The sequence below is a fragment of the Nansenia antarctica genome (assembly GCF_963989245.1).
Source record: "Nansenia antarctica genome assembly, chromosome: 15".
Taxonomy (NCBI): domain Eukaryota; kingdom Metazoa; phylum Chordata; class Actinopteri; order Argentiniformes; family Microstomatidae; genus Nansenia; species Nansenia antarctica.
This window is the reverse complement of record NC_137685.1, coordinates 1,228,331-1,240,672: the sequence shown is the minus strand read 5'-3', so window position 1 is coordinate 1,240,672 and position 12,342 is coordinate 1,228,331. Positions and strand designations below refer to the sequence as shown.

The window sequence follows — 12,342 nt, the reverse complement described above, 5'->3', positions numbered from 1 at the left end:
CACCATTTGTTTTTGAGAAGCCGAGTGAGTGAAATTAGTCATAGTCATTATCTGTATCTCTCTTATTTGGCGTGGGTGTTACAGGGTTGGTTATGCCTCCATGTGCCACTTCAGCGATATGTATTAAAGTGGTTCTGTATTCAGATTGGTTAGTTGAATTTACATACAGGGTGCGTTCGTAAATACGCTCTGGAAATCTGCTCTGGTTTGTTTCAGACCTCTCTGGTTTCAACTAAAATCAGTTAATTTGTTAATTCGTTAAAAACGGTCAAAGAGCACCCAGTGTGCGCTCCGGTGCTCTCTGAGTGTATTTACGAACGCACCCACAGTATCAATAAGGTGTTAGGCCATTAGTCATGTTTGCAGTTGGACAGACTACTTCCAAGCAAGCAGTAGGTCAAGTTCACAAGTTCTTCATGTACTGTACATTGGTCTTGTAGCAATTATAAAAATAAATGTTTGTGAAGACATAATTGCCATAGGCTATTTGATGTATGAGTAGTTATTATCCTGTGAAAGTGTTAAGTATGTTTGTCCCAGAGGGACATTTCAATCAATAAAATAGGATAGAGCTCACCAGTACTTATAGAAAGTAGATTGAATCTGACTAAGATGATGTTGCCCCTTTTAACAGTGAACGATGCTGCATATGAGTTGTTCTCTTGTTTTTGCTGTGTATTTGAAGATGGTAAATGGACTGCACTTATATAGCGCCTTTATCCAAAGCGCTTTACAACGGCCTCTCACTCACCCATTCACACAGACATTCACACACCAAAGGCGGCAAGCTGCCATGCAAGGCACCGGCCCGCTCACTGGGAGCAATTTGGGGTTCAGTGTCTTGCCCAAGGACACCTCGACCAAGCCAGGGTTCGAACCGCCGATCTTCCAACCTTGCGATCATTACCATGCGATCATTAGATGGCAGCTCTACCTCCTGCGCCACAGCCACCCCATAAGATAACATACAAACATACTCTATATACAACAGATTATCTGTTAAATATATAACTGTCCCCAAAGCACTCCTTTAATGTAGCTTTTCTTCTTTTTGTACAACAGGGACCCGGAGAATAACGTGAGTCTTGAGCAGCAGGGTTCCTCTGGCTCCTCGGTGAAGGATGGGGGAGTCTGGAAGGCCGACGTTTACTCTGAAACTCTCACTGTGAATCATGGAGCAGTCCGGTTCCCCTCCGCCCCCCGAGCCCAACGACACCACCACCCTGTGGGCGCCCCACCCCTCGGCTCCCAGCAGGCAGCTGGGCGTCCTCCCCAACGGCCAGTCCCGCTTCAAGGACGTGTCAGGGATCTTCTTCATGGTGACTCTGAACGTGGTGGCTCTCCTAGCCAACACGGCTGTGCTGGTCGTGGTGGTCAAGGCGCCTCACCTCAGGAAGTTCTCCTTCGTGTGCCACCTGTGTGCCGTGGACCTGCTGTGTGCCGTGCTGCTGATGCCCCTGGGCATCGTGTCCAGCTCGCCGTACCTGGGTGGAGTGGTCTTCACCACCCTGGAGTGCCAGGTGAATTAATGAACGAATGAATGAATGAGTGAATGAATGAATGAATGAGTGAACGAATGAATGCGTGAATGAATGAATGAATGAATGAATGAGTGAATGAATGAATGAATGAACAAATGAGTGAATGAACGAATGAATGAGTGAGTGAATGAATGAACGAACGAGTGAATGAATGAATGAATGAATGGATGAATGAATAAATGAATGGATGGATGAATGAATGAATGAATGAATGAATGAATGAATGAATGGATGGATGGATGGATGGATGGATGGATGAATGAATGAATGAATGAATCGTTTAATGACCACACGACCTAGGTCGGTGGAATTTGTTTTCGGTACAGGTGGAAAAGCTCAATACAGTAGTGTCAAAAAAACATACACACATTGCACATAACTATCACATGGACATGTATACACACATAACCACAAGACGAGAACATATTTACAATTTATAAAGTGCAGTACGTGGGTAGTACAGGGTTAGTGCAGTGAGTCAGGTGTTGAGAGTCCTTATAGCAGAGGGGAAAAAACTGTTTGTTTTTGAAACGGGATGTTTTGGTGGCCAGGGATCGGTAGTAGCGCCGTCCAGAGGGCAACAGTTGAAACAGGTGGTGAGCAGGGTGGGAGGGGTCAGAGATAATTTTATGTGCTCTATTTGTGGTGCGTTTTAAGGTCTACATCTTCCTCAACGTGCTCCTCATCGCCGCCTCCATCTTCACCATCACCGCCATCAGCGTGGAGCGCTACTACTACATCGTCCACCCCATGCGCTACGAGGTCAAGATGACCCTGAAGCTGGCGGCCGGGGTCATGGTGCTGGTGTGGGTGGCCTCGACTCTCCTGGGATTGGCTACCGTGTTCGGGTGGCCGGCCTACGCTAGCCGGAGCTCCATCAGCGCCGCCCACTGCTCCCTCCACTGGAGCCACAGCGACCACAGACAAGTCTTCTCCATCCTCTTCACCGTGGTGTGTTTCTGCCTCCCCGCCGTCGTCATCTTCGCCGTCTACTGTAACGTGTACAAGGTGGCGCGTGGCGCCGCCCGCCAGCACGGCCCACAGCCCTCGTGGACCACCAGCCACCCCAAACACCGGTCGGACTCCATCAACAGCCAGACCACCATCATCACCACCTGCAACGTCCCCCCCCGCAGGACGTGCCGGGACAGGGCCTTCGGTGGGAGCAAGGCCGCCCTCACTCTGGTGGTCATCGTGGGCCAGTTCCTGCTCTGCTGGCTGCCTTACTTCGCGTTCCACCTCCACCTGACCCTGGACACCACGGACTCCAAAACCCCACCTGACCTGGAGGAGGCGGTCACCTGGCTGGCCTACTCCTCCTTCGCGGTCAACCCGTTCTTCTACGGGCTGCTGAACAGGCAGATCAGAGAGGAGTTGTGGAAACTGCGGCGCTGCTACGCGGCCCGGCCCGTGGAGCTGGCGGCGTCGAGCCACGAGGGCTCGGCCCAGGAGAACTTCCTGCAGTTCCTGCAGCGGACCAGCTGCACGGTGGAGACCTGCGCCAGCTTGGCCACGTCCAGCAGTCCCAGGAACACGCTGGACCAGACGGCGCAGACCTCCTTCAGGATACCGGGACAGATCCCAGAGGAGTTCAGCTAGACGACCCTGTCACAGTATGACTAGGACTAGGACTAGATAAAACATCTGAGTGTATTTTTCCTGCTATTTGTCATTCATTCAGAGATTTCGTGAGCTTAGAATGATAAGGTTCTATCTCCCTTTAGGGTCGTTCAGAGCAGTGGTGGACTCAGGCTGTTTGAAGGGCAGGGGGGGGCGAAAAGAAAAAAAGGGCATCTACTGCACAACATGGGACCCCATCAGTGCACATGGTCAAGTTTAGACCATTGGAAGGGCAGCCAATTGAGCACATCCTCTAATTTTGCCACTCAAAAGGGCACTTTAGTGGGACGTTTTTCAACTGTGGGGGCACATGGTCAAGTTTAGACCATTGGAGGGGCACCACATCTTCTCATTTTCGACACTCAAAAAGGGCATTTTTGCCACTCAAAAGGGCACCTAAGCGAGACGTTTTTCAACTGTGGGGGCACCAGGAGGGGCGGTCGCCCCCCCTTCCCCCGCCTGAGTCCGCCAGTGGTTCAGAGATATTGAGCGTCAAAGTTTTTACATTCCATTATGTTTTGTGAGATGGAACCTTTGTATTTTATGAATTACTAACAAAAAAATGGCAACATTTTTAAATATAACACCACACAGGCATTAATAAACACCTAATGGATCAGATTATGTAAAAAACTCAATTTTGACAAAGATGGAGATAGAACCTTATAATTCTAACGTCACGGTATGACTTTAACTATGACTAGATAAAACATCTGAGTGTTTTTTTCCTGCTATTTTGTCATTCATTCAGAGATTAGTCAAAAATATGATTTCATTATGACTTGCTCTGTCCTGATAATTAGTTACAATATCATCATATTGATTATGAGTACATGGTTGATGTTCTACTACTGCTACAACTACAACTAGGGGGGTAGTGGTGGTCTAGTGGATAGTGAGTTGGACTTGGGATCGGAAGGTTGTGAGTTCAAATCCCGCCTGAAGCCACAACACTACTAGTGTGCCCTTGGGTAAGGCACTTAGCCCTCAGTTACTCCAGGGGGAATGTCCCTGTAATTCGTAATTGTAAGTTGCTTTGGATAAAAGCGTCTGCTAAATGGCAAAATTATAATTATTAACTAACACACTGACTAATGCTACTGTTACTACTTACTACTGCAGCGTTCCCACCACCTCTAATACTACTGTACTGTATTTACCAGCTACTACCACTACTACTACAATACGTTATACTATCAGTTCTATGTTTGAATTTAGAGACAACAAAGATTAATAATTTGTTAGTCTTAATGTTACTGTATCACACTATTGAACAACGTTGATCTTTCCCCCTGACATCAACAACAGTAGTTGTTCACGCTGTGAGTGATTTATATTTAACTACTGTATATCCCAAAGTGATAATTGGACTGTTTGGTTCTCAGTAAGAGGTATAATTGTATTATGCTTGGCTAAATATGTACAAACAATTATTCACCATTCCACAATACACAAAGTTATAATCATCTATTTATGTTAGACCGAATTCCGTACAATATATTTTACATTATGATGTCAGAGACTGTGAATGTGTGTCTGTGAATTGACTGGAAGCTGTTTGCAAGAGATTATTATACTGTTATGTAAATCAGAAAAAAAGATAGCTGGGTTTACTAATCAGATACAACAAATTTGTCTCACAATTTCATCAGCTCATCGTTTTTAAATAAAATGAAAGTGTGTTCTGCATATTAAATGTTCCTCTTGTACAGTATGGTCTAAATTGTTTTAATATAGAGACAGTAAAGGAGATGAAGGAGGGAGATGAACATACAGTCTAAAGACCTAAGTTGAGTCCGACACCAGGGCCTTAATGAATATAGATGAGCCACCTTCACAATGAAACGCTAATTAAAGTGAACAGGCTCACAGTCGGAGGTCTTCATCTCAACAGAACCAACCTGCTTCTTCAAAGCCGGACAATCACATCAATGACCCGTCTCTTTCTCAGGGGATCCACTCCAGAGATCAATCAGGAGAACCCTCCTGTGGGAACAAGCCAAGGTCATAGGTCATGTAGGTCCTGATATAAAGGTCTCCTTCAGCCCATGTTTGTTGTGTTGGATACATCTGGTGTCTGCATTGAATGCTTTGAAAACAGCGACAAATTATATTTCTCCTTCTGCTGTCTGTCTGTCTTTAACCTGATGATAGGATGTACAGTAACATAACGACAGAACCAGACCAGAGGAATCAAAGAGAGAAGAGAGGAGCTCTGTGTGTGATTAACCAGTCTGTCTGACAGAGCGCACAGGCCGGCAGACAGGCACGCACACGCACACGCACGCACACGCACACACACACACACACACACACACACACACACACACACAAGCCCACTGTAATTGTAATTGACTATCGTCCCCTAGCTCACCCCATGTACACAGACTACAGTACATTGATTGACTCAGCTGTGTCTAGAAAAGGGTACGCTGGACCTGGATGATACAAGTTAAAGTTAATGTTAAAGTTAAAGCCCTGGTTGGACCAGACAGACCAGGCCAAGGCAAGGCACATCCCAGCTGGGCATGAAAGAGAGGATGTGAATGAACTACTAAACTCCTCAAAAATAGTTTGGAAATGGAAACATTATTTCGGTTGATTATACCTCCCCTTTAATAATACCAATTGGTATTGTATTTTATACTGTTGGAAAGCCTGATTAGTCACCTTTACAACGAGTTACAACTTGTAAGGATCATGCATTCGTTAGACCTCCCTCTAACTGACTGTGTTCTGACCATTGGGGTTGTTGGAAGTCACAGGTGAAACATGGTAAAGGGCGAAAGTCCTTTGCTCCAACAGTTGTTAGATGTTTCAATTTGGCTTTTTCAGTAATGTCAGATGTTGGACACCTAGTTGGACATTATAACATGAGATTAGAAACCATTAATACAGAGCCTGACCTGATGTGCTGAAACCATGGAAACACCTGGACTAACAGGTGCGGTATAGGAACACGATGACATCACTTTCTGACAACACCAGCGTAGAGACGGAGCCGACCCACACCGCCAACAGTCATTGCTCAGTCAGGGTGTAAAACACAGCTACAACTATGAGCCCTTCTCATCTTCTCACCCTCTCTCCTTCACATGAATATGACTGGTGGTGTTCCAGGTCATAACTATTCACCCCTGGAAATAAACCAACAGGTGGAGAGGCAGGTGTGTGTGAGAGCCAGAGGGTGGGAGGGAGTGTGGGTGTAGCACAGGATGTGACACATACCATGTCTTGTGTTTGACACACACACACACACACACACACACACACAGTATGCACGCATGCACACACACACGCACACACACATACGTGCACGCACAAATACACGCACAAACACACACACACACACACACACACACACACAGTATGCACACATGCACACACACACACACACACACACTCACACACACACACACACACACACACACTCTCCAACCCCCCCATCTCTTGATCTGTGGACACTGACACAAACAAACGTCCGCCATCTGGCGAGGTGTGCGGTCCATTAGCATACCTCCGTCTCCATCCTCTGTCTCCAGCCTGCAGACACACAGGAAGGAAACCTTCAGTCCTCATCACACCATGTTCTCTCTGGAGTAGATGGAGAAATCTTCCTTCACTCAGGAACCCACTCAGCAGATACCGGTGGCTCTCATCTACTTATGCTTGACATGGTGTAGTTGATGATGTTAGAAATACGCCCCCGAGCAAACACAAGCTAATGTTCTGGTGAGGGAGCGGTGACATTGTCTTAAATCAATGCGCAATCAAACCAGATCTTTTTATACAGTGTATCTGTGTATCAGTGGTGTAGTCTAGTGTTTTCTAGTGGGTATATTGTGATTTTTCCCTCCCAGCCTCATGTCGTTCATTTCAGAACGCCATCAAAATAAATCTGCGCTCCCTGTCTAACGTTATGTACTGTATCTAACATGACATGTTATAAGGCTGATCTGTGCATGATAGTGCTGCATTTTGACATATTTCATGTCGCATCTCCCCCATGTTGATGGTATATGACGCTATAGTCAGTCCCAATGGTCCAGAAGTCAAATGCTTCGTAACACAGACGGGGTGAATTTTATGAATGAAAGTGTGAAAGTTCTGTCACAAAACGCCGTTACGTATCCTCACACATTTTTAAGTGGGTATACGGAAATCCTTGTCCTTTCCTAGTGGGTATACGGCGTAGTCCTGCCTATCACCTAGTCTACACCACTGCTGTGTATGTCAATGGCAGCAGTGACTGGTCATTAAGAGACTGGTGATGCGTGTGAGATTAGACCAGACACAAAGCAAACATCTACAGTATGAACACCTTGCATTGGATTGCAGGTAGGAAAGGTAATAGAGTAGCAGACACATGTTCACAGCCTAACTCTGCTGGCAGTCATCGCTCCCCATACCTATTAATAGCAGTGTAAGGACGGTTTGTTAATGGGTCCAAAGGTTGAAAGAGAAGAAAGGATTGTCCTAAAAGCATGTTGCGAAATCCAACGTCCACGTCTGAGGGAGTCAGAGACACTTTCCACATTATCCGGCCCTGGAGGAGGTCGGCGTGACCACATCCATCTCTCTGTCCTTCCGGCCCCTGACGCCTGACGGCTACTGTTGCTGACGGCCAGGACCGAGGCAGGACAGAGTTCCAGTGTTCCTGCCTTAATAATGAATGAATGAATGAATGAATGAATGAATGAATGAATGCATGAATGAATGAATGAATGAATGCATGAATTAATGAATGAATGAATCTTTTATTTCGAACATGATTTAAAATGATAAAAGAACAAAAAGCTAATATGAAGAGTACAGGCCTATCAATGTTGGAAAGGGAGTAGGATGAAGCCTAGGCTTATCATGTCCTCCCCCTCTCTGTCACTCTCAAGTGAGAACAATTATACTTCAATTATATAATCCAGTTAATTGATTCATAAGTATCAACAGTACTACCGGTAATAGTTTTTCATTCTTAATATTAAACAACACAAAATAAAGAAATAAACATAATTTTCCATTCTTAATACTGAAACAACACAAAATAAATAAATAACAAACATCAGTATCCGCAATGTAATACAAAAGAAAAAGACAAAGAAAACCACACCTTAGTATCCAGAAGATTAACAACCTTCCCTTTCCTCATGTTGGTAGTTAACACAAATCATTCCTTTAAACCTTTTTTGTAAGTTAAGCAATGTGTGAGAGAGAGAGAGAGCGAGAGAGAGAGGGAGAGGGGGGGGGGGATTCAAGCACTTTCAATTACCTTTCAATGACCAATGAGGCCTTGATTTTATTTTCTCAAATTCACAAACTTTCAAGGATTTCAAGGACCCGTGGGAACCCTGGGAGGGAGATACACTTCTAATCTGTGTGAGGAGGAGGATGGAGGAGGAGGAGGAAGAGCTGATGGAGGTGAGCAGATCAGACGGTTCTCAGGTGAATCCAGGGAGTGTCTGGGGGAGCAGTAGACAGGATGGTTAACACCAGTTGAAGGCCCATCAGTTTAAAAGCAGCAAGGCCTTCAAAAGATGTAACAGCAGTCGGCCTTACAGCTGGCTGGCACATTAACTGTACAAATCCGTTTTCCTCTTCGTGGTTGAGTTTGTGGTTTAGCTTTCCTTAAACCTGAGAGATACTTACTCCAGATGCTTAGCAACAGAAAAGGTTTAGGACCATGTTGTCTTGTCTTCGCCACGCATCATTAGATCCTTACAGAACTTGTGACCACCTCCATGGCAGGTATAGCATCCATGGGTATGTGGACAAGCACTGGCATGTTTCTAGCATGTATCACTGTCCATACAGCACACCTTGAACAGGTTGTAATGAGCAATGAGCGTGTCGGACAATACGTACTATAACACATGCTACGTCACAACATATCTCACACACATCATCTACATAGTCAGTGGAGGTCTGAGGCTCCAGTGAGTAAGAAGCTGTACTACAGCGGTGGTTACTAGGCAGTGGTGGACTCAGGCTGTTTGAAGGGCAGGGGGGGCGAAAAGAAAAAAAGGGCACCTACTGCACAACATGGGACCCCATCAGCGCACATGGTCAAGTTTAGACCATTGGAAGGGCAGGCAATAGGGCACATCCTCTCATTTTGCCACTCAAAAGGGCACTTAAGACAGACGTTTTTCAACGGTCGCCCCCCTGAGGTCGCCCCCCCTGAGTCCGCCAGTGTTAGGATGTGCACTATTTGATATTACAATGTAAATAATTAGCTCTGAGCCAACTACTGATATTCTGAGCACATGCTATAAATAAACAGTGGCCCAGTGTAAGTAATGGGACAGAGAAGGAAGTTTTCTTATCTTGTCTCTACACTCCAAAAGTTTGGATTTGAAATCAAACACTGCTTTGTGGCTGAAGCAACACCTATACTTCGATCTATCTAATGCACTTTGTCACAGTGATGCTGTCAATAAAGGAATACATGTATTTGAGAGTTTATTTTTACATCATCATTAAAACATTATCACTTCCAATGTTTATGAAGTGGGATTGAGTGAGGGCATATGTACTGCATCTACCCTCTGTCACATTGGTAATAATGCTGACATTATCAAGGCAAGTTTATTTGTATAGCACATTTCATACAACAGGGGCAATTCAAAGTGCTTTACATATAGCATTAAAAGAAATACAGAAAAAGAAGGATGGTAAGAAAAAATAAAACAAATAAAAATAATAGATATAATCATTTAACAACATAATAAGACATCCAATCCCCTTGGCGCAACAAGGTTCCTATCCCCTAAAAACAATCACACCGTCACTTTATTACTTGAATTTGGAATTGTTGTTGCTACTTGGTTGAGTGTAGCGCAACATCCCAAAACATTTAGATTTTCTATTACAACTGTATGCGATAAACAACAAATACAAGAAATACAATTTGATTTTGGTTTGCACAACAGCGTTAAGGGGCAACTCCATCTAAGCCGCTGCTGCAACTTCATGCAGTCTTTTGATTTGTACACACGCATCAATAAGCTGTCCACCATGACAACAATAAGCTGTCCACCATGACATCAATAAGCTGTCCACCATGGCAAAACAGCCCCATGGTAACACATCATTGTTTTGATGTAAACAAGCTGTGGTACACAAAGAAATAACAAAAACAGCGAAAGAATAACATTTATTTAAAAACGTTCATGTGCAGGTAAGGTCAGACACGTGTATAGGGCTGACATTAAACCTCACCATAGCTTAACGATTTACAATATAAAGGCTAGTGACAAAATCTAACTTATAAATCTAACTAATATAATTTATCCCTGTTGCCTTCAACTGCCCTCAGCACTAGAAGATTTCAGTATTTCTTCCAGATGTGAACATACAATACCAGTGCCCCGTTAGCCAGCTAAATCACAGGTGCTGCTTCTAGGGAGGTAAATGTCACCTGTAACTTAACCGTTTCCACCTCCTGCGACGTGGACGAGGGGTTGGATTTTAGGAGGCAAAAATGTATTAGGCAAAAAGTATATTTACAAAAACATCAACAACTGGCATACAAACAGATTATTGTCTCTTAATTACAAACATTATATTACAAACAATATGATCCAACAATACGATATGATTGGAGGGGGGGGACAGACAGAGGAACGGACGAACTAAAGAACTGAATTGCAAATGAACGGACGAACTAAAGAACTGAATTGCAAATGAACGGACAAACTAAATAACTGTATTAGGAACGAACAAAAAAACCAGGCTGACGGACAGATGAACTAGCGGAAAAAATAAATAATTGAAGTATAAACGAACAGAAGAAATGGGTGGACAGACAAACGGACAAACTAAATATCTGAATTACGAACTAATGGACGAACTAAATAACTGAATTAGGAACAAACAAGTGGACGAACTAAATAACTTACGAATGTACATAAGAACTAAATACTTTTTCCTGATATGACTGGTGGATAGATGATTCAAATGTATGTGTTCTAAGTCGCTTTGGATAACGGCGTCTGCGAAATGCCAAAAATGTTAATGTGAGAAGAGACATGGTGGAGGTAGTGGAAGACAGACAGTGTTGGGTTAGGTGGTTAGTGGCACAATTTTTTGGCACTTAGCAGACGCCTTTAAGCAACTTACATAGCCAAATATATTTGTTAGAAGTGAATAAATAACTAAAGTACGAACGAACAGACCGGCGAACGGAAGAACTAAATAACTGAAGAATCTGGCGAACAGACTAACTGAATTGCGAATGAAAAGATCAATGAAAGAACTAAATAACTGAACGAAAGAAACGGGCGGACAGACGAATCGAAGAACTGAATTATGAACGAACAGAAGATCTAAATAGCTGAATTAGGAACGAACGGAAGAACTAAATAACTGAAGTACAACCAAACAGAAGAAATGGACGAACTAAATAACGTTAAGTACGAACGAACAGGAAAAAACTGGCTGGACAGAAAAACAAACAAGAAAGAAATGGGCAAACAAAATAAATTAAGTACAAACTAACAAAAAAAAGGAATGGACAAAATAACAGAACAAAGAAGATGTATGACTGGAAATCATCAACAAAAATAATACGAAACAATATAAGCAATACAATATGATAAACACCAAATCATCATCATCATCATCATCCTGGAGGTAGTGGAAGGGCATCATCATGGAGGCAGTGGAAGGGCATGATCATCATCATCATCATCATCATCATCATCATGGAGGCAGTGGAAGTGAAGCAGCTCAACTCTTGGTCCAGTCACTGCTCATCTTCCGCCTTGACTACGACAACGCACTCCTGGCCGGGCTCCCCGCCTCCACCATCAGACCTCTGCAGCTCATCCAGAACGCTGTTGTCCGTCTAGTGTTCACCCTCCCAAAATTCTCTCATGTTACCCCTCGTCCTTCACACCCTTTACTGGCTCCCGATAGCAGCTCACATCAGATTCAAGACCCTGGTGCTCGCCTACCGGGCAGCAAAGGGAACAGCCCCTGCCTGTCTGCAAGTAATGGTCACCCTTCAAACATCAGCCCGTTCACTCTGTTCTTCCACCGCTGCTGGCTGACTGGCTCCACCGTCTCTAAGCAGCAGTTGCACTATCCGGTCACGTCTCTTCACTATACTGGCTCCCCGCTGGTGGAAAGAGCTTCCCACTGCTGTCAGGACTGCAGAGTCACTCCCTATCTTCCACCATGGACT

At 44.3% G+C, this 12,342-nt stretch overlaps 1 protein-coding gene across 1 annotated transcript; it reads left to right on the top strand.

Moving 5' to 3' along the window:
- Positions 1 to 1,172: 1,172 nt before the first annotated feature.
- Positions 1,173 to 3,140, top strand: LOC308170905 (putative G-protein coupled receptor; the record flags this gene model as incomplete). The annotated part of the gene is made up of 2 exons (XM_080545759.1): positions 1,173 to 1,520; positions 2,199 to 3,140. 2 exons carry the CDS (start codon positions 1,173 to 1,175, stop codon positions 3,138 to 3,140), a joined length of 1,290 nt encoding a protein of 429 aa, XP_080401885.1.
- Positions 3,141 to 12,342: the final 9,202 nt, after the last annotated feature.